The 23,853-nt window shown below is 37.9% G+C and overlaps 1 protein-coding gene across 2 annotated transcripts in view; it reads left to right on the top strand.

Moving 5' to 3' along the window:
• PLCB1 (phospholipase C beta 1) overlaps positions 1-22,284 on the top strand; it is a 704,439-nt gene extending 682,155 nt beyond the window's left edge. The window contains exon 32 of one of the 2 annotated variants that reach the window (XM_086701714.1): positions 18,974-22,284. In XM_086701714.1, coding sequence (XP_086557840.1) covers positions 18,974-19,201 — 228 coding nt within the window. In that variant the 3' untranslated portion in view covers positions 19,202-22,284. The remainder of the gene's footprint in view (positions 1-18,973) is intronic. The other variant, XM_086701716.1, reaches the window with a different exon arrangement.
• Positions 22,285-23,853: the final 1,569 nt, after the last annotated feature.

Genomic DNA, 23,853 nt, shown 5'->3' with positions numbered 1-23,853 from the left:
GGAAGACACAGAATCTGAAGCAGGCTCCAGGCTGTGAGCTGTCAGCATAGAGCCCAACATGAGGCTCAAACTCATAGACCGCGAGATCATGACCTAAGCTGAAGTCAGGCGCTCAACCGACTGAGCCACCCAGGCTCCCCAAGGAATCATATTTTATAACTGATTTGCAATAATGCTTAATTGAAATCACCCACTGCTGTCTCTATAAAAGTAACTTCACAAGTACACTCTAAGCTCTGTATACGCTTTTCAATCCAGTGATAACAATAGAAGAAAAGGGCTATTTTTTTTCAATCCTGCATTTTCCTTGTAGAAGGGAAATAGATGAAGAGTGATGGAAAGTAATAATACCCTTGGGTTTCATAACACTAGCTCTTTCTCTCTTATAAAACATTCAAGATTTATTGTTAGGATTATTCTCTAAAGCTACTTTAAATCCAGAATCATCGAATGAGCCCCCAAGCAACCTTAAGAGGCCATCTTTGTGGTATAAAAATTGGCTAATAAAGATGAATTATAAATAGGAAAAGCACTTATAATATCTACGTGTATATTCAGCATTCCCCTAACCTTAAACTGTGAAACTTAAATTATATATAAGACTGTATTGGTTAACATAACACTAGCTACTGTAACAAGCAGTACCAAAAGGTCATTTGCTTCATACGATAGAATTTTATTTCTTTTTCATGTAATGAATTCCGGTGTGAGTGTTTCTGGTTGGTGCATAGCCTGCTTCCACATGCTAATTCAGAGAACCAGGTTCTTTTCATAATGTGACTCCACCAACCCCCTGGGTCTTGCTGGGAAAAGGGAAGGAAACAGTAGAGATACCTCATATGTCTCTAAAAAGTCCTGCCTTGACCTCTCCTAGACAAGAACTGGTCAAATGGCCACCCCTGAGGGCAAAGATAGTGAGAAGGGCTTGTAAACATTGTTCCTGTCTAGGTAGCTGCCATGTAGACACAGCAGACACCATGGGAGTGTGAATGTAAATTTAGGGGATAACTAGTCATTTTCTGCAATGTAGATCAAGACAATGGAGCTCAAATCTGCTATGTCTAGAATGACTCTAAATTGACTGCCACTCTTATAAGACCCCAAAGATAAAGTCAGTAGAGTAACCACTTTGTGTTCCAAATCACCTCTGCGGACCTCTCAAAAAAAAGGATCCATCAGCAGAAGGATCTAGACTAGACCACTTAAAAAAGACATTTCTATAAAAACACCTTGAAATTAGGTTTATCCCATTTCTGATTTTAAACCCTACAGGTTTAGCACTGTCACATCACCACACAATGATAACTGAGGAAATGGGAGAATAGAGGGACATGCCAAATTATTTAGCGAGTGCCTTCCAGAGTAGCTACTTGGCTCAAAAGCTAAGTGAAGTGTCATCTTCCCAGTGATTGTTGCCTTATCAAAGATTCAGGACACCAGTACAATGCAGTTATGTCTCCATTCATTCAGCAAAGAGGATGGAAGTTAATCCCTGGGTAGGGAGGCCTCAGCAGACTATTAGATCAAGTCCAAATACAAACCCATGGAATACATTACCCAGGTATTTCAGAGGTTGTAAATGGACCTGCACAGTGTTTTTATTTTTTTACATTTAATTATCTTTTTTTAGTAATCTCTACACCCAATGTGGGGCTTGCACCCATGACTCCAAGATCAAGAGTCACCTGTCCCTCCGACTGAGCCAGCCAGGCATTCCAGACATTCACAGTGTTCTTAAAATTTCTAGCGTAGGTGCCAATACTGAAAAACCATAAGATTTAACATGAAAATCCAGATTGCTAGCTTCTTTTGAAAAATCAGATGTAGCAACCTCAAGCATATACATGGCAGCAATCTAGTTAGTAGATCACCACAATTCCTGCCCAGCCCTAGCCACTCATTTACCTTTTTCCCTGGCCCTGTGTCAGTTTGTTCTCTGAGAAATTCCAATATGGGCTCCAACTTCACCTTGGATGGAGAATTCAGGATTAACAATCAGACTTCTCAAAAATCCTGAGGCCAGGACAACAAATGTCTAGTTTATTCTCAGATCAAGTTGGAAATGGGCAACCTAAAACCACAATGATTTAAGCAGAAGACAGAAGTATTATATTTAGAAGGAGTGGGTATATAATTAGGAAATACTTGCTCCCTAAGAATCAAAATCAATTATCCTGATAAAACCCTAGCACAGCTAACCACTCTTGAAATATACATTTATAAAAAGAAAAAGAAAAACCAAAACTAATTTTAGGTGATCAGGAGAAGGGCGTTCTCCAGGGACACTGCTGAGTTCATTCCAGGACATTTGACACAGCCCGTCTCTTGTTTTTTAAATGCATAGGCTTTAAGTCAGGAGAGAGCATTTTTTAGCTAAGGCTCAAGTTGGATAATTCCGAATGCTTTGTAAGTCTTAAAAGGAGTTAAGAGAAGAAAGGTGCATGCAGATGAGGACGCTCTGATCCCTGGCAGACCCATGCAGGGGCAGGACCCTCCATGAGAATAAAGTGTCAGTGACTAACTGGGATGTCTCAAAGGATTCCAGCCCAAGACTTCCCACAGAGGATGTTTTGCTGGAAGTCTCCCTTATCTGAGATGGTTGTATGCACCACCTGCACCACAGACATTTGTTTCTAATGTGACTCACTATAGAGATTGAATTCATAATGTAAATTCAATTCTTCCCTGCTGGTGGCATTCCACTTGATTGAAAAGAAATACACACTTCATCTAAAAATAATTAGCCTTTGAACGACCGTTTACTTCAATTGACTTGAGGCTTTTTATTGATTCTTTTAGGGTTTATGTGGCTGAGAGAATAAGATTCTTCTAGTGTGGTCTTTCTTACCTCTCACCAATGGGTGAGCATTTAAGTATGAAATACAATTCCAGATGGCCACAGGTATTCGTACCTCACTACTAACTTCTACCAAATCTAATTCACAGATTTGTGTTGTTTCTTGGGGCCCATAGCTATTTGAATTTGGAGATTCTGAAATTAATGAACATGTATTAAACTGGTGAATACATGAAAAGTCCTAAGAACAGTGCCTGCCACATAATAACCACTCAGTAACCTACAGTTAAATCACTACTATTTTTATTGTTCTTTCATTGCAGTTTACTAGCAATATTTACTACATTGGTTCTACCCCAAGAGATTTTCTTTTTTTCTTGTAAACCAGGGTGTTTTTCTTCTTCCAGTTTTTCATTTGCTTATTCCTTCCTGTAGTATCTGACTCTACAGAAATAATCTGGTTAAATTAGACTGTGCTAAATGGCAAACAGGAAAACAGCCGGCTGACCAAATAACAGATCCTAAGCTGAAGAATTACATAGTAGGGAGTGAAAAGCCAATGTCTTCTAAGCATGACAGATGCAAATAGAAAAACCCACTGAAGGCTTAGAAATAGACCAGGCTAATTGGTCTATTGCTCTACTGGTCTATTGGTCAGCTGGGTGACAATCCTTATTGTTTCCATGAGCCTGTATCCTGTTACTAAGAGGGCAGCATATGAGTAACACCCTATGCCATAAAACACCTCCTCAGCATCACTTTTCAGTAAGAGACAATTTCCAATTATTTTGTGGAAGCAACTCTGAAATCCTAGACATGCAAGGAAAATACATTGGAGTTATCTGTGATTCTTCTCTCAACATACAGCCATTAGATTACTGAGATCATCACAAATGCTCTTTTTACAGAGTGTGGAGGGGGGTTTGGAATGGGGGCATAGTGCCCTGTATTAGGTGGCAAGAATTGGTGTTCATATCTTGATTATGCACTAAACCACTTAAGTGATAGGCTTTAGTTTCCTTATTTAAGGAATGATGGTTAATAGTGCACTAAATGTGTATTCACTAAAGGTTATGAAATAAGTCTTTTAGCTTCCTTGTTCCAGAGCACAAGTGTTCAGAGATATAAATCATAATTTGGTATTTTAAGTACAGTGGTAACTTTCAGTGTGACAAGGTGTCACTGAATTATGATTATACATTTTAATAAAATCAAATTTCTTTCTTCATTCATAATCATTTTTATTCCCAGCTATGATAGCCCCTCCTGCTGAGTCTTCCTAAAGAAAGCACCTACATAAAATAGAAAACTCCTAGGCCTTAATAGTAGGCACCTTAAGGGGAGAATACTCCAGTGCAGACACAAAATTTCAAGGCCTAGAACACAACATTCACTGGGATGAAGTGGCTTGCCAAGTATCAAAATTATTGCCTCCTATTATAGTATAATTTGCTTTTAGATGCTGAATGGTAGTGATATGTATACAAAGCAGCAAGGATCAGGCTCTGGGACATGACAAACAATTCATTCCATGTGAAGGCCACAGAGTTTTATGCACATTTTTTGAAAGAAATTATGGAGGTCATGGGGGGAAAACTATAAAAATATTGCATTAAAACACAAAACTTCAATTATATTTATTTAGTTCATGAATCTTCAGGTTAAACCAATCTGGGTTGGGTATAGCTGATCTTATCTGGGCTTGTTCATACATCTGTGGTTAGTTATGGATCAGACAGGTGACGTTACTGATCTCAGCTGGACTTAACATATCTGGATAGCAGCCACCTGCTATTTGATCTTGGACAATTCAGGCTGTGTGACTTGGATGACTGGAGTGACTCAGTTATTTCCACGTGTCTTGTTCTCTATGAGACTGGACCAGGCATGTTCCCATGACCATAGCAGAGTAACGGGAATGAAAGCTGAAATGCACAAGTGCTGCTTCAAGCCTCTACTTGGGCCATGTCTGTTAACATTTTATTGGCCAAATAACTCACATGACCACCTCATATTCAAAAGGCAGAGAGCTAGCCTCTACCACTTTAGTACGAGGAACTTAAAGTCAGAAGGCAAAGGCTATGGATATAGAGATGAAGCATTGAATCCGTTAATCCAGTTTAATGCAGAGTAGAATCGACTAGGTTCTGAAACTCATTTTACTATTACCACGCTAAATTCTTGAGAAGCCCACTTAAATTCTTTTAGCCACAGGTTTATAGTGAGTAAAAGGAAAAGGTTTGACTATATAATTTCTAAAATCCCTTTCCAGTACTACTAACTTTTGGAGAAGTTGACTATATGTCCCTTTCAAAGGTTTCTACAGCAATTGCTAGACACTTGTACGATGATCACAAAAGAAATTCTGTAATACATCTTAAGAATCAAAGGAGGTATAAATTATAGGTTAAGCTAGGATACTGAAGCACTTCAAGAGAGGTATATTGGGAAAAAGACAGTGAATAAAGAACGGGGATGTAGCTAGGAAAAAAAAGTCACAGGAATCCGATCATGTTCTTTGCTGTATTAAGAGAGAATTTCCTCTTTGGGAAATTTCATGGAGTATATGGGTGTATAGAGGAGTTAACACATAAGATCTATGTCAGAATGTATTTGGCTTTTGACTTGAAATAAAATTTAAAATTCAAATAAATGCATGTTAGGAACTATGCTTGATAAATCACATAATCTCTAACTTCTATCTTTCCTCTTCTATTGATTCAATATTTGAATCTACTTAGCATTTAGTATTTGGATCCACTGCCTACCTATCCTGGATCCCTCATCTTTCATCTCTGCAAGCTTAACAACCTTCATTCTACCTTCACCCAACAGCCTCCAACAAACACCTTCAATCCAAACCTGAACATTAGCAAACTCCAGAGGTCTGGAAAGATGAGATTTACAAAGAGAATTCTATTATATAAATCGAACCCTGAAGTAATGTTGAGGGGGAGACACAGAAAAGGAGGACTTTGTTGGGATTCCTTTGTCTAAAGTGGTGCTATTCAGAAAATGGTTCTTAGACAAGCAACATGAACATCGCCTGGGAGCTTGTTAGAAATGCAGAACCTCGGGGTGCCTGGGTGGCTCAGTCATTTAATTGTCTGTCTCTTGATTTCAGCTCAGGTCATGATCTCATGGTTCATGAGTTTGAGCCCCCATCAGGCTCTGTGCCTACAGCTCAGAACCTGGAGCCTGCTTTGGATTCTGTGTCTCCCTCTCTCTCTGCCCCTCTCCCTCTTGTGCTTTATCTCTATCTCTCTCAAAAATAAATAAACATTAAAAAAATTTTAAAAATGCAGAATCTCAGGACCCACCCCAGATCTACCAAATCAGAATCTGCATTTTAACAAAGCCACCAGTACTTTATATCTATGTTAACTTTTGAGAAGCACTGATGTAAAGTTTTCCTATCCTGTCACTTTTAACACGCAGCCATCTTTTAAAGAAGTGCTCTCAACCGCAGACTGTGAGGTCCCCTTGATAGTAATCTGTAGTTAATTATAGAGGAGAGAAATTGGAAATGATTTAATTATTATGTATTAGAGCAGATTCAAAGATATGTTCTTGTACTTTATACTATTAAAAAGAGCAAGGAAGAAGGAAGTTACAGCTAGAGAACTCCATCTCCCTAGTAAATGTTGTCTATTATATGTATCCTAAAGAGAAGGTTAAAAGATTCTGCCCAATATCAAGGATGTTGGCAAATCCTACAGGGCCCAACCTAAAAACTTTTTTTTAAGTTTATTTATTATATATATATATATATATATATAGAGAGAGAGAGAGAGAGAGAGAGCGCACACATGAGCAGGGGAAGAGCAGAGAGAGAGGGAGAGAGAGAATCCCAAGCAGGCTCAGTGCTGTCAGTGCAGAGCTTGGCTCAGGGCTTGAACTCAAAAACCCTTGAGAACATAACCTGGGCAGAAAACAAGAGTCAGATGAGTAACTGACTGAGTCACCCAGACACCCCAAGGCCCAACTTTTTAAGTCTCACCTCCCCTATAAAGTATTCCCCATATCACTTCAAGGCTAAAGTACAATCTTCATTTTCAACATCCATAGTATATTTTGTCTTAGCACCCATTCAGCCCAACTTGTTATTTTCACCATACACATCACTTGTCACCCTGGAAAGATTCTAAATTTTTCGTTCTTCACAGTGCCAAACACAGGACCTTGCACCCATCAGAGTGTTCAAAACATTGTTTGTTGATAAATGCTTCAAAGTCAACAACAGCCCAGAACATAATCTAAATGAGAGATCCAACACATTCCATAATTGTACTGCGTTGACCTAATAATGACTCAAATGATATAGCTAGAAAGAGCAAAAACCACTTCGACAGAATTCCATATGTTCTCAGCTGCAAGTTAATGTTTTTTGTCTCTCTTTAGAAATAAAGTTATACATAATTAATAAGCAAGCACAATATGCTAATTACTTTAGCAATGTAATGTCATTTAAATCTTTCAACAACAACCTGTGGAAACTGACATTATAATCCCTATTTTACATATAAGGAGATTTCAATTCCAAGAGAGTAAACAAGCAGCTCACGGTCATATTTGGAAAATGCAAGCACCTTTCATGAACAGAGAATCTTGTCTATCCCTTCATGAATTATCCAATTGGATAAATCGATGGCAACAGTTTAATTTGTAATGTCTTCCTAGCCCTTTGTAATGGGCTCTATTGCTAGTTGGTATTTGTTCAAAAGATGAAAGTCAATATCATTTTCAAGTAAATATAATTATTTATGGAAAATCTGCCAAAACTATAAGGATGCGACATAATCCAAGACTTGATTAAAAGTGTCAGGAATTTATACCCATTGTGAATTAACTGTATTCCTCCACATTGGCATGAAGTGCCCAATTTATTTCTGTTTGGTTAAGCAAATGCTGCATTTGCCTTGAGTGGTTTGTAACTTTGAACTTTGAATTCATGTTCCGTGAGAATTGCTTACCTATAGGAATCACTACTGCCTTGCATGTGGCAAATCCAAACAGTCTGAATCTGTTGTTGAGCTTCTGCTGGAACTGTATGGGTTTTATCAATTTTTAAGTTTATTCTTTGATTTATTGGAACTGGATACCCATCTATAAGGGTACTATCAATCTGGAAGCTGCAGTCACTCATGGTACTGGTTTGGGTTCCTGATTCTTCATGGTTGAAGTTTTTCCTTCAATGGGCCCCATGAATCACTAGCTTCTTCACCTTGTCCCTATGATTATAGATTGAATTCTCCTAGTCTGCATATCCAGCGTGGAAACAAGTGGCTTTCTGCAGGAACTATAGTTTCAGCACTTCAATACCCCAAATGCTTAGGCCTTCTTTCCCATTCTCTTAGAACATTAAAACCCCAGTTTCTTAAGACGGAGAATTTTCTCTACCACTCATGGGCCTTTTGGCTTTGTGTTCCTTTGTTATTCCTGTGACTTAAGGACTTATTTTTCTCATATTAAAATTCTGTTATCAATTTAAATTAAATGTATGTGTTCTAGGGGCGCCTAGGTGGCTTAGTCTGTTTGGCGACTAACTCTTGATTTCAGCCCAGGTCATGATCTCACAGTTCATGGGTTCAAGCCCCATGTCTGGTTCTGTGCTGACAGTGTGGAACCTGCTTGGGATTCTCCTTCTCTTCCTCTCTACTTCTCTTCTCTGCCCCTGCTCATTCTCTCTCTTTCTCTCTCTCTCACTCTCAAAATAAACTTTAAATATAAAATAAAATTAAAATAAAATATTTATAAAAATTGTATGTGTTCTACTTGATTCAGCATTTCCCTGTTTGGAGTAGAAGACGGAATCTCCATTCAGACATTTTGACTCAAATTCTCATTGCAATTTATCAAAATTTAGAGGAAAACAAATAAACCAACACAATCTGTAATGGCTGGGATATGTAATGTGGTTCCATTTTCCCACATGAGATTTTCCAACAATCCCCTCGTAACCTCACTGACCTACCTTTGTAATTTTTATATGATCCTGTTATGTCTGTTCTTGGTTAAAGTAAAACTTCATGAGATTATTCTAAAAATAAGAGGAGTCTTGGGGCGCCTGGGTGGCTCAGTCGGTTAAGCGTCGGACTTCAGCTCAGGTCATGATCTCGTGGCCCGTGAGTTCGAGCCCTACATCAGGCTCTGTGCTCATAGCTCAAAGCCTGGAACCTGCTTCAGATTCGGTGTCTCCCTTTCTGACCCTCCCCCGTTCATGCTCTGTCTCTGTCTCAAAAATAAATAAACATTAAAAAAAAAAAGGGGTCTGCAAGGTGGCTCGAGCTGATTTTGAAACCACCCATTCTATATGTGTATTTTAATGCTTTACCTGCTGTTTTCAGTAATCTCCCAGCTGATTGATGATGTTGAGGTTAAAATACCTGTGTTAATTCTTCATAAAATTCTCCTGGCCACTCTATCCCATGCTCAGGGGTTTTGCATTTTCCTGTTTATTTGGGATTTTTTTTAAAAAAAATATTTGTTCTTATTTTGGAATGCTATTTTCATGCTAAAAGTGAAATAATCACATTACCATGAAAATGAGAAATAGAAAAAGTAAAAATACTCAGTCCCAATACAGCTTATATTTTAGCATTTTCTTTCAAAGTAATTCTGTATTCTTAGAAAATATTCTCATAGTTGTAGCCATAGTACATCTAAAATCATATGTTGACCTACTTCATTTATCACAGTCACATAATTATTTTCCCCCATTTTCACAGCCATTTATTGTTTTACATTTATTGGCTGCATTACATTTCTTTAAGCAGAAGCCTATGTTTTCTATTACAGAAACTCTGTTGTGTTGTTTTAACTGGATTTTTTTTGCTTGTTTGTTTGTGAGTTTTATTATTTTCCCTAATCCTTAGCAGTAAATTTTAAAATATTTTGAGCAAGATGATTTCAGTACCATATTACCACATGCATTTCCCAAAGGCCAGAGATATTTTTAAAAGGGTTACAAGACTAGGAGGAATTACATTTTTAAAAGTACAGCAGATGCTGGGCCACCTGGGTGGCTCATTCGGTTAAGCATCTGACTTCAGCTCAGGTCGTGATCTCATGATTCAGGAGTTCAAGCCCTGCGTTGGGCTCTGTGGTGATACCTAGGAGCCTGAAGTCTGCTTTGGATTCTGTCTCCCAGTCTCTCTGTCTCTATCTCTCTGTCTCTCTCTCTCTCTCTCTTTCTCTCAAAAATAAATAAAAACATTAAAAATACAACAGATACTTCCGGAGAAAGAAAAAAAAGCAAAATAATCTAAAATGGCTAATGAGAAAACCAATGGGAACAAATGGCTTTGTGTATATATCAAAAGTAACACAACTATACAAGAATATAATTATTTCAAGTGAATTTTTACAGAGTAATATAATTGTGCATTCTTGGTGGGGTTTATTCTATGAAAAAAGAACCTCAAAAATGTCTTAAGCTTCATATGGTTATTGTATGGTTAGGGCGTAATATTGAAACTACTTCCATATATTAGAAAATGTAAAGCAAATAAGTTATATTGTTATCAAAAACAAAATATACAAAATTAATTACAGAATAAAAAACATATACCAATATAAAATCAAAGAATTAAGAAAAAAATTCTATAATGTTATATTAAATTTGAAATATCAACACGTACTAACGATTTTTCAAAAATACACATCCTATTGTCTCCTGAGAGCCTAAATACAATGATAGTCTGGTAGCAGTGAGCACTTTTAGCACCCAAGCTTGGTTATTAATGCTTCTCCAATAAAGGCACCTTGGAAAAGTAGCTGATTCCAGGTCTGAGGCAGAGAAAGGACAAGAGGTGCCTGAGTTACCTTATTTTACCTAGAAAAGCAAGCAAGTGCTCAGAAACTGATGACACCATGTCAAAAGGACCCAGGAGCGTGCCCTTCAAGGGCTTCTGCTGGCATTATATAGGACAATTTGAGCTCAAAAAAGACTAATGGCTGTAACTGATTTAAACAAAAGGAATAAATAGAAATAAATATGTGTTGTCTGTAGTTATTCTCAGAGAAAGAGAGACAAGAAAAAGAAGACTCATTTGCTATTTTTTGAAATTACTGTTGCCCCAACTCCTTACTCAGAGTATTTGTGAATCAAAGGAAAAGAATTAAATGTTTACTCTGCCATTTTAGGAGGAACTCTGGTTCCTCTCCACATGATGAGGGAAAGCTCTTCCTTACAGAAGAATACTAGCTAAATTTAAAAAAAATAGAAAAATGAATTTACTCCTAATAAAATAGGCAAGAATCATCAATTTCATGAAAAGGTGCTAAAGAAACTTTATATGGATCCAGAGTTTTTCCTACAGAATAATTGCCAATAGCCACAGGAAAACATGTCTTAACAAAGTTGAGGTCTGGTATTTACTTTTAGCCAAGTGATCAAATTTAGCATTGCTGATAGTGCAACCACACAATAATAGCACTCACTGATACATTACAATATGAGATATAAAAGAATACCTATTGGCTATTCTTGTTCAAGCAAATGTTTAATCCCCATCTAATCAATCCCCATCTAATCTACAGGCTTAACTTCTAGTTTACAGGAAAGGCAGTTTTCCAGGACCAACTTAAACGACACCACAAGGAAATAATCAGACACATTCAACATGTGGGCATTCTATAAGAAAATTGAACAGGACTCTTCCAAAACTCCAAGTCATAATAAAACTTCAAACAATAAATAATTCAAGTGGAAGAAATAAAAAAGACAAAGACATTACAATTGAATGCAATATAAGAACTTGGAATTCTGGTCCAAAAAAAAGCTGGAAATTTTGGGAGATGTAATACTGGGAAAATTTGAACATGAATGGATGTTAGGTAACATTAAGGAATTATTATCAATTTCCTTGACATGATTAAGATATCGCCATAATGTAGAAAAATGTCTTTATTTTTAGGAGATGTGTGGTATACTATCTATGAGTCAAGTGTTGTGATATCTAAAAATTATTTTCAAATGTTTCACCAAAAAAAAGAGTGATAGGCAATAATAATACATATGTGGCAAAATATTAAGATTATTAGGGTTGTTTCTAGGGCTTTTGTTCTCATTGCTGTCATTGTGTTTTGTTTTTTTGGGTTTTTTTTGTTTGTGGGATATTGATGATGGTTTTTGTTTTTACCTCTACAAACAATGCTGCAATAAGCTTGGTGGTGCTTCCCTCTTATATGTTGATGTGCTCTCTTCTCTGGGCCAGATTCCCTTCCCAAATGTGGAGTTGCTGGGTGAAAAGCTATGTACATTTTCTTTTTTGTAAATATTATAGACATCAGATTATTGCTTAATGTTTGAAAAAGTCCATTTCTCACCAGATGTTATTACTCCTTTGAAAAAACTGTTTTTCTACCAATATATCCCTTTAAAAAAATGTGCTATTGAATGTCCCTTTTTGTCAATGAGAGTGAACATTTTCTCAACTGTTTATATTTGCACTTCTTCTATGAATTGCTTGAGGTTTGCCCATTTTTTTCACCAAAAAAAAATTATTTTGATTTAGATACATACAGTGACCTTTGAACATGAGTTTGAATAGGTACACTTATACATGGATTTTTTTTCAATACAGTATAGTACTATAAATAAATGTGTTTTCTCATCCTTATGATTTTCTTAATTTTTCTGAATTTTTTCTCTAGCTTACTTAAAGTATATACATATATACACATATATATACGTATACATGCATATATACATATACATATAACAATACAAAATATGTGTTAATATAATATACATATAACATACAAAATATGTGTTAATCGATTGTTTATGTTATTGGTAAGGCTTCTAGTCAACAGTAGGCTATTAACAAATTTGTGGGGAGTCAAAAATTAGACTTGGATTTTTGGCTATAAGGGTTGGCACCCTGGATCCCCACATTGTTTAAGGATCAACCATATACCTAATAAATTTTTTCTTTGTAGCTTGCCGTTTTTCTACCTTGCTTGAGAAGGTCTCTTTACCCTATGATTATGCAATTACTCACCTACATTTTTTCCTAAGATTTTTGTTTGCTTCCTGTTTTATGTTAAGGTCTTTAATATACTCCTTTGGGCAAAATGACTTTAGTTGGACTTGAGGTCAAACTGAAAAATCTCCTTAAATATCTGTCTGTGCTTTTTCTGTAGCTTTTTTTTTTTAAGTTTTAGCAGTCCTTTTGTCTTTTTATCCTACAGTAGCTTATTATACTCTGGTTTCAATTTGTTTCCTTAGAAAATTGGCTATGATTATATCTCTTTACTAATTCAGTAACCTGTCTTATTTTATATCTATACCATATTTACATTATACTGAGTTCCCTACACTCCCATTTGTAAACTAACCTTCATAAGTAACTTTACTTTCTTCTTGGTCTTCCTCTTTAAATTTATGAATCTAAAACCTTGCATAACTAGATCAAATCTCTACCTTATTTTCTAAGGCAATTGAAAAAATGTCAGAGGCAGAATAGCATCCCAAGTGCAAAACTCTTGGACAATATACTCAGGCAGAGATAAAAACATTTGAACTTGACTGTGTTGTCTTTTCCTGCTTAACTATCCAGAGTAAACAGAAGCTATGAGTAAACAACATCTTCTGAAAATCAAATTAACTGAGAAATTTAGAGATTGAGTCTGGCTAGTCAAATTGGAGAACTCAGCCTAAAATGAAACAAATTCTGGCAATGCTTTTTATTTATTTATTTATTTATTTATTTATTTATTTATTCATTTTAATGTTTATTTATTTTGAGGGAGAGAAAGACAGAGTGCAAGTAAGGGACGGGCAGAGAGAGAGAGAGAGAGGAGAGAGAGAGCAGGAGACACAGAATCCGAAGCAGGCTCCAGGCTCTGAGCTGTCAGCACAGAGCCCCATATGGGGCTCGAACTCACCCACCATGAGTCATTACCTGAGCTGAAGTCAGACGCTTAACTGACTGAGCCACCCAGGCATCCCAAGCTCTTATTTATTAATAACTGGGTACAATGTAATAATTTGCCTTAAAAAGAGAGATTAAATTTCACTATATTCTTCCCTCTCTTTTGCCCATTTCCTAAAAATAGGTCTTATCAAGCAAGCTTATGTTTGCTAATGTTATAGAAAAGCTCCAAAGCATATTCTTCAACTTTAGATTTTTCAGGAAGATCTATCAATCCTATGGTGATTTTCCCTCAAAAATCTGTTTTAAGATTACAGCAATGAAAAGATGGGGCCAGCTGAATTAAATTATGAGTGCTTTGTGATATCAGGCAATATATGACACTCCTTTGAATTTCTCTACTAGATCAGGTAGTTATTGCCACAATACTGCTGCCTACCAAAAAACTAAAAAAACACAAAACTGAGCGGCATACCGCAATAAGCACTTACTAAGCTCATGAGTCTACGAACTGTAGGTGATTCTTATGGTCTGAGTCAGGCTCAGCTGATCTCAGTAGCCTTGCTCAAGCCTGTGTTTAGCTGGTGGGTCAGCTAGGGACTGGCTGGTTTATAACAGCTTCACTTTCATGTCATAGCTGAAGCGATAGGGATATAATTGGATCCTGTGTCTCCTATAGCAGGCTAGCCTGAGCTTCTTCACATAATGGCTCAGTAAACTTCCAACAGTGAGAGCAGAAGCACATGAAGCCTTTTGAGGTCTAGGCTCAGAACTGCATGCTGGCACATTCTACTGGACAAAGCAAATCACAAGGCTTCCCTAATTTCAGGGGAATGAAAAATACACTCTACTCTTTGATGGGAGATACTGCCAAGGCCATGAGTACAAGGAGGGGGGAGGAATTGCTATCATTTGTGAAATTAATCTACCATTCCCATAAAACTTGCAGCTTGAGTTACAGAAAGTAGACATTCAATAGCCTTGAGGATATGAAGTAGAAGGGAATTAGATTAGATGGCACTGAACTCCAGAAGAAGGATCTTCAAGACCAAGCCCTGGTGTTCAGTAAAGGACCATCTGAAGCTCAGGATGGCGGGGAGGCAAAATTAGGAAGGATCCAAATGCAAAATCCATCGTCAGACCCAATCTCTTGAGTTTTCTGGTCTAAACCAGATTTAAATCTGCTAGGACAGAATTTAGAAACCCTTCACAAGCCCAATAGAACTCATGAGTGTGGTTCAATTTGACTGCCAACAATAAAAAATCAGGACATCTTTCATGAAAACTGCAAACATTGGCTAAAGCTAAGTTTCTGGCACCCCTTTAGACAGAGCATGCCTCCCTTCACTCCTACTTATTTTCATGATTTGACTGCCCCCTCCACCCCCGCCCAAACATCTGAATTTGCAACCCTTAGGCTAGAATAATTCTAGACTCCTGATGGATAGGATTTTTTGGGAACAGAGCCAGACTTTACCCTTCATATTTTCTTACAATGAACAAGTATTCCATTTATAAGAATAAAAAATAAATAAAAGGAAAGCTCTAACTTGAAATTTAATAATAAATGAAATTTTGTAATTAATTTGTTAATAACTGATTATAACAATACAATCTACCACTAACCCATGATAAAAGAAAAGTCCACTAAAATTATAACTTAGCCACAATTGGGTCAATAATTAAAAATTATTTTGAATAATGATAGTAATAATAATTATTATTATTGTGATTTATAATAAGGAATTTATATTAATCTTCTTCCCAGTTCCTAGCACAGGGTTCCTAAACTCTTGAAATTTCTTGACATTTCCTAAATAATGGGCAACAAGATGTCTTTTATTATGTTAATGAGATGACTTTTCAAAAGCCCCTTGGAAAGATGGGGGCTGATTGTGGGGCAGAGGAGGGGGAGCAATTGTGGGATTAAAGGATTGGACCTTACAGTGCCAACCCCCAACCTACAGGGAGGCAGGAGGTTGAATCAATGGCCAATGGCTAATCATCATCATGCCTATGTAATGAAGCCTCCATGAAAACCTAAAACGATGGGGTTTGAAGACCTTCTGAGTTGGTAAACATGTCGAGGGAGATGCAGGAAGAGTGGGTGCTCAGAGAGCATGGAAGCTCCACACCCCTTTCCACATACTTTGCCCCATGCGTCTCTTCCACCTGGCTGTTCCCGAGTTACACCCTTTTATAATAAACCAGTAACCTAGTAAGTAAAATGTTTGAGTTCTGTGAGCCACTCCAGCAAATTAATCGAACCCAATGAGGAGATTGTTAGAGCTGCCAATCTGTATCCAGTTGGTCAGAATCACAGGTGACAACCTGGACTTGCAATTGACATATGAAATGAGATGAGGGTCAGGGACAGTCTTCTAGGACTGAGCTCTTACCTTGTGGGATCTGATGCTATCTCCAGGTAGATATCAGAGTTGAGTTAAATTATAGGACACAGACAGTGTCCTAGGGAATTACTTTGTGGAATGGGGGGGGGGGGGGGAAGGCTCACACACTGGAATTGGGTGCAGAATCATAATTATTAAGATTATATTATTTTTAAAAATCAGATTATTAAAAAATATTCAAAAGTGTTAGTTTAAGCCTTTGACATTGTCTCACATATCACATTTTCTTTTTTACATATAAATTTAAAAAAGAAACATCACTCTCAAGCACTATGGGGTCTTGTCCACCAGTGACCTCAGAGAAATTGACTCTGGTTATGTAAAATGTATCTAAAGCTGAAGGCCCCCTACACTAACCTAAAGAAAAACAAATCTACTATTTCCTAAACACAGGGCCCCTTGCTTTTCTTCCTTTCCCTATATTCCTTAGAAACAAAACTTCAACAGCATGCATTCCTGAATTCAACTTGAGACAAATTGATGGTGAGACCTGGATGGTAGTTAATGGAAACTGCCCAACACCAGGCTGAGATTTCACTCTTGTAAAAGCCCCACACCCTTCCAAATTGTTGAGACACCTGGGCAAGCATTGGCCATTGTCATCTTGTCTGCGATGCTCCAATGGCTCGCCTGTTCCCAACAGTGAGGGTTCAGCTGTATGTGAAGGTGCCTTTGCTCTATTGTAGCAATGTCAATCTCAGAGCCCCATGGGTGCCCTTCTCATAGCTTGTTTCCTCCTTGGCTTATTAGAATTCATATGCCAGCATGACATATTCATAAATACCCTACATTTTATATTTGGGAGGAATACTTGACTTTCAGTACTCAGGCCAAGCCATTTTTATCAGGCACTTTTTGATGTGGAAAAAAAAAAAAAGGTCATTCAAACAGATCCACAGTCCATTATCTGAGACTCTTGGGAGCATGGTTTTTTTTGGAATTCATAATCTTTCTGATTTTAGAAAGTGTAATATAATGCATATATTGTGAGCATAATACTCCAGAGGGGTGCTTGGTCATCCTCATAATCACACAAATTAATATGTCTACAGTACCATGCATGGATATTCACATTCCGTGAAATATATAAAGATTATAAATAGGCTTATTTCAATTAATGTCTATGTGTTTGCCACAAATTTACAATAAAGTTCTGGACTTCAGAACTTTGAGGGTTTTAGAATTGCAGATAAGGGATTATGAACCCACATTATAGAACAAAGTCTTGGCAGAATTTCTCTAGCATAGAAGCAAGAGCAAAAGGAGTTAAACTAAAGAGGGTGTTGTCACGCTGCTGACACTGTCCAGAATGTGGGTAAAGAAGGGGGGGTCACAGCACCGAGGGCCAGACGCCCTGAGCACTGTCTTGACCCTGGGTGGGCCAGGGCTCAGGACAGGCACCAGAGACAGCATGAAGCCACAGATGAAGCCACAGATGGAGGACATACGGCCAGGATCATAACAAAAAGTAAGTGGGGAACTCCGAGGTGAGCCAGGCCAGGAAGACAACCAAGGTGTCCAAGGTAGACCAGCCTCATTGGTATCACTTGGGATCCACTGAGAAATGCAGGATCTTGAACCCCACCCAGATCTCCTGAATCAGAAGTAAAGTCAGGAGCCCAGGTGATCTGTGTGCACCTTAAAAGTTTGAGAAGCGGAAAAAGCAATTCCTTAAAGGTTTTAAGGACATGTCTTAAGAAAATCTGTCTCAAGGCTACTAAGAGGAGAAAAAGCATGCTGTCTCACAGACTGTTTCTAAAACTCTACTCCCTGCTTACCATTCAATAAGGAAAGAAAATTTCATGTAAAATTCTGGGTTTCGATAGGGCTCAACACAGCAGAGCTTTTTAGCAGGCAGTACCCACCGCCAGCCCCACCCTTCACCCCATCTACAGAGGCGCCCAGCTTTCATTTGTTTTATGATTATGGCTTCCATTTGTGTCTGCATTTGAGGAAAGGGTTCTGTGCCTTTTAAAAGTCTGGGCATTCTCCAGAGCATTAAAGAGATAAATTAAAAGACAGTTTATTAGGTAGCTAAAACAATTTACAAGGCAAATAAAATTAGAATGAAAAAAAGGGAATCAAAATAAAGAGGTGATAAAAGAAGTCAAAACAGAAGTTAGAGTTGGTTACATAAGTATGTTCACTTTGTAAAAATGCGTGGACCTGCCCTCTAGAAGTACCCAGCTGTGGCTTCCCAACCTCTGAGTGAGGCCACACTTCACGAAGCCCACACATATCTCCCCTGTCCTCTCCAGTCAGCCTCTGCCCTCTCCCCAGCCTGATGCATGGTTGACCTTGGCACTCCCAGCTATCAGAGGCTTCCAGCCTTTACATTTAAGAACTTCAGATCATTGCATATTACTTCTGCAAACTTTTTCAAAAGATTCACCTCTGTGGTGCTCCTGGGTGGCTCAGTCGATTCGGTGTCCAACTTCGGCTCAGGTCATGATCTCACAGTCCATGAGTTTGAGCTGTGCTGACAGCTTAGAGCCTGGAGCCTGCTTCTGATTCTGTGTCTCCCTCTCTCTCTGCCCTTCTCCCACTCACACCCTGTCTCTCTTTTTTTCTCAGAAATAAACAAAAAAATTAAAAAGAGAAAGATTCACTACTGTGTATGTGTATGTGGGTATGGAATTTATTTATAATGTTGCAGGTCTTTAGCCCTGTTCCTCCACACAGAATCCGAAACTTGATTTTCAGCTATGGACAAGTGATGTGTCCAACTACACTCTGTTTTACGTCTCTATAGATAACCAAGTGGATGGTATTTACATTAATTCATTTCTCCCCCGTCTTTGTACATCTCTTTCAAAGAGGTCCTACGTGGGTGGTTATAGAAAACTAAATGACGTAAAATCCTCTCCTCTCTTGATGTCTCCCAGCTGCAGATGGATCTGGAGCAAGAGTACCAAGACAAGTTCAAAAGACTGCCCCTGGAGATCTTGGAGTTCGTGCAGGAAGCCATGAAAGGGAAGATCAGTGAAGACAGCAATCACAGTTCTGCCCCTCCCTCCCTGGCCTCAGACCCTGGAAAACTGAACCACAGGCCTCCTTCCAGTGAGGAGCTAGAAGGGGACAACCCAGGAAAAGAGTTTGATACTCCTCTGTGATTGTTCCTGCCAGGCCTTCAAAACATGCATGGCCACTTCATCGGACTCTCTCTTACTACAAAGATCACTGCCCAGGAGCATCTTCCTGAGAAGCATCCCTTAGCCTAAAATCCACACCAAAGGGGGAGTTCTAGACAGATCCATACAGACATCCTCATGCCCAGGCTCTATGCGTTATATGGACACTACTGCAGGTCTACTTATGGAGAGTGCATGTATGTGGGGCTTTTGTTTTCTTTCCAATAGTAAATTCAAAGCAGGCAACTTCCAGGCTCCCTGGGACATTTAATGAAGGACAGTGTCTTTTCTGAAGAAAATCAAGCTCATGTTTTTATTTGAAGCTCTGGTGTAAAGTATTTCAAAGTAATAGAAATAGTTTGAGAAATGCATAGCACTATTTAACACTATTGACAGTCAACTTAGAGCATTTGTTTTCCTAACTGCCCCTCAACTACCATATCTTCAAGGTAACATGCATATTAAACTGTTCCATCCTTTGCTTTGCAAGCACTGGCGGCTTGCAGTTTGCTAATTTATTTATCGTAGAGGCATCAGTGTATTTGTTGCTGACGTGGCTTTATTAGATACCATAGTGATTCAAATAAGTTGGTTTTCTTTCTTGAGAAAAAGTCACTTGATTGTATCCTCACCCAGTGAATCTATCCCAAGACTTAGTAATATGGCTCCTACATTTGGTTACTTGGGCAAACTGACCACACACTTCCAGACAGTGTGCTTTCTGAGTTGACCATTTACACTGAAAAAGTCTGGATAGTCATTGGTTGTTGGCCTGAAATTATTACATAACTACAAAGAGTCTGTCTGGTTGAATAAAAATAGTTGAGCTGATATATGTTGAGCAGAGATTCAATCAGACTGAACAGGTTCCAGTGGTTATTTTGCTGTCTCACATTTTATATGGTTCATTTATTTTTACTATAGAGATAAAGATTGAATATTTATGTAGAGAATACACAAACCCACATATAAATGATATATATTATCTCCATGTATATATGTACACACTCAGCCATGTAAGTGCATACACACACACACACACACACACACACACATACACAAGTATGGCTGTGTGTTTTTTAATTGGCAATGACCCAAGTCTCTTCTATAAGACTTAAAACCAAATTCAGGGATAAATACCTAGAGAAGAAAATGGTCAAACATCTGTATTATGTCGCTATTAAATTATATTGAAATTCTAAGAAACAATTGATGGAACCATTGATACGAGTGGAGGTAGATTTAGAACTTAGAATATGAATTTGATATATATTTTACAGGATCAAAAACTGGATTTTAAGTATCAGATTTTAAGCTTGTTTTAATAGAATATACAAAATGTATAGGGCAGCAATATGGAAATTTATTAGTATCTTTCATAATTTTTAAGTCTGACAGATTTCAATTTTATTCTAACATAAAAAATCTTTCATTATATATCTACTATGTACATTTAACTCACTTAACTATGTCTTTTGTTAAGTTTCTATGTTGGGTGGCATAAGAAAAACAAATTATATTGTGGGAAAACTGATCAAAAGTATTATTGAAAGAACTTAAGTAAGAGAGTAATTATATAGAAGAAAATATAATCTAGAGAGTAACACAAAGAACATTGAAGTTAAAGCCCTGAAGAAAGATGCTCACAGCTTTATTTTACTTTAAAATAAACCTGTCTGATTGTAGCTTAGCGAAACATTCTAAAATGCAAAAACCAGTTGTGTCCTGAAAATTGTGTTTCAAGAATTTAATATTTTTATGCAAATTATTTTATTTAACTTTAAGCAATAACTAGGGATCACAATTAAGTTTTAATCAAAATGAAGGCTTAGTTCAAACATTAGGCAAGAGTGTTTGATTAAAAAAAAAACACATCTAGCAAGACACAGGGGAAAAAATCCCATCCTCTTTGGAGATGATTATATTTTGATGTGAAAGATTTGGGGTATTAATTAGACACTTAATAAAACTTATCTTCCACTGAAAGAGAATTCTTTTGTAAAGCATTCTACTTTTGCACTTTGAAAGAAAGGCATTAATCGTAAGGAAGCAAGAAAGGGCACAATTGAATGCTGCGTTTTTATAAACAAAATTACAGACTGTCTAACATTGCAGAAGAGTGAACTAATAATAGCATTCATAACCAAACACAATGATGATTATTACAGAACCTTGTATCACAGTTTAGGCCAGAGACAGACAAAAGTGGAAAAAAACTCGACTTGACACAAACTGTTCTGGTAGTTGGATTTCATGATCTTAGTGACTCGATAGTCATTTTGCAATACATTTGTATTTGGCCATTTACTGTAATCACATTTTTATATCTGTACAATGACAGTTTTTGCAGTTGTGGGGTAGTGTGTAACACTGTCCATCTTGCATCATCGAAACTACTACAGCGATACTATCATTTAACAATATTAATATTACTTGAAATAGAGTAAGATAAAGAAAAAGGGTCTATATGATGTGCAGTTTTGTGCCTTTATGTATTTGCCTTGTTCTGTGTTGAATGTGTGAAATTCTGTACTGTGGTCTTTCCTATAATAGAGAGAGCTGTGTAGTAAATTAGACTGTGCCCCTCTGGTACCTTTACACTACTGAGAATAGCGTGGTTTTGGCCGTGAAAACCAATTTTCAAAATTCTAATGACATGCTGCGTGGTTTTGGTTTTCAGCGTTTCATTTGAACATTTCAACATCGCCATACATTAATGAATACTCCTGTAATTGATAAGCAGTCGTTAAATCCTTCTGAAAGAAAGGGCCATTGCTTGCATTACTTTGAATTTAATGTTGCGCTTGTGCACTGTATAAATATTGTTTGTGACAGATTGGACATTGTGACTTTTGCCTTTTCAGAAGACAATAAAATATAGGACAAAGTATTTGAAACTCTTAAAGTGTACATATTTTGGTTCTTCTATCTCCAATTATTTAAAATGCATAATTCACATTTTTGTAATAATTCTATGCAATTTTGTGGCATGATGTTTCTTCCACTTGTAATTTTATGTGCTTTCATCACAAATCCAAAGGAAACAATAAAAATTTCTTAACACATCCCAGCTGTTATTTCTTGGTGTCAGGGCCAACCTTTTTTTTTTTTCTTTGACAGGCAAGATGGTGTGAGTGGGCTTAGTATCAGTCATTAGGAAATAAGGCCCACCCTGACACAGCCCTTCTGTGGCCGCACAAGAAACCAGGATGCTGCAGTGCCTGTGCCAGAGGGCACAGTTGTCATTACTGTATCACTCCACCACCCCATCCAGGAGTGGCATTCACCTGCCCATGAATTTCATTCTAGAGATCCTCTCTCCCTTCCTTCACCAAAGCTAAAGAAAGCAAAAGTCAAGGTTTCTTGACAAATAGTGGAGATGAACTGATAGAGTACTTGGTGTAAGTTTTCTTATGAAACATAAATAGGGTTTGCCACATTGATTTTTTTTTAAAAGGAATATACATGTGTGTTACAAGAATGTCCCATAGGCACACCTTATGCAATATATCCATTACCTACTGCTATGTTACACATTAGTCCAAAACCTGGTGGCTAAAAATGATCAGTATCTCTTGTCTCTCACAGTTTTGTAGGTCCAGGATTCAGACAGGGCAGAGCAGAGATGATGTCTCTACTCCACAGTACTCAGGGCCTCGATGGGAAGATTAGAAGACTAGGGGCTGGGGCGCCTGGGTGGCTCAGTCAGGTAAGAAGCTGACCATTGATTTCGGCTCAAGTCACGATTTCATGGTTTGGGAGTTCCAGCCAGCATCCGGCTCTGCACTCATAGTGCAGAGCCTGCTTTTGATCCTCTGTCTCCCTCTCTCTGTCCCTCCCCTCATGCTTGATCTCTCTCAAAAATAAATAAACATTAAAAAAGAGGAAGAAAGAAAGAAAGAAAGAGAAAGAGGAAGGGAGGGAGGGAGGAGAGAGGAAGGAAAGAAGGGAGAAAGGAAGAAGACTGGGAGCTGGAATCCTCTGAAGACTAATTTATTCACATGGCTGGTAGTTGATGGTATGAGGGACTAGCCAGGCATCTGGGCTGGAACACCCACATGTGTCCTCCCACTTTATGGTGGCTGAATTCCAAAGGTGAGCCTCCTGAGAGAGAACTAGGCAGGAGCTGTGTCCGAATTTGTATGACCAAGCCTCATAGTTACATGCTATCACTTATGTGGGACCCCGTTCATTGGAGCTGTCACAAGCCCCTGCCCAAAAGCAAGAGGAGGGAACAAACATAGATCCCATCTCACCGTGGCAGTAGCATGGATCACACTGAAGAATATGAAGTGTTGATAAATACATAGGCATGGCCTTACTTGAAAAATACAATCTTCCACATACAGTGTGTACCCAGCCAAATTTGTAGTTACACTTAAACCTGTTCCACCACCTTTGTTTTCTACATCAGTGAACAAAATCAATATCAACTCAGTCACCCAAACCAAAATGTTGGCATCATCTCTGACAGCTGTCTCATCCCCCTTCCAGTGAATCACCAAATCAGGTGAATTGTGACCCTGTGACAGCCCTCAGATTCATTCACTTTCTGGCCTCCCTCCTAGTAGCCAAGTTCAGGCCACCACCCCCTACCACCTGCCAAGGCTTTCCTAAATGGCCTCCTTGCCACT

This window comes from Puma concolor, chromosome A3 (genome assembly GCF_028749965.1).
Source record: "Puma concolor isolate L17-30 chromosome A3, mPumCon1.1.hap2, whole genome shotgun sequence".
NCBI classification, from domain to species: Eukaryota; Metazoa; Chordata; class Mammalia; order Carnivora; family Felidae; genus Puma; species Puma concolor.
This window is presented reverse-complemented; position numbering and strand designations above follow the sequence as displayed.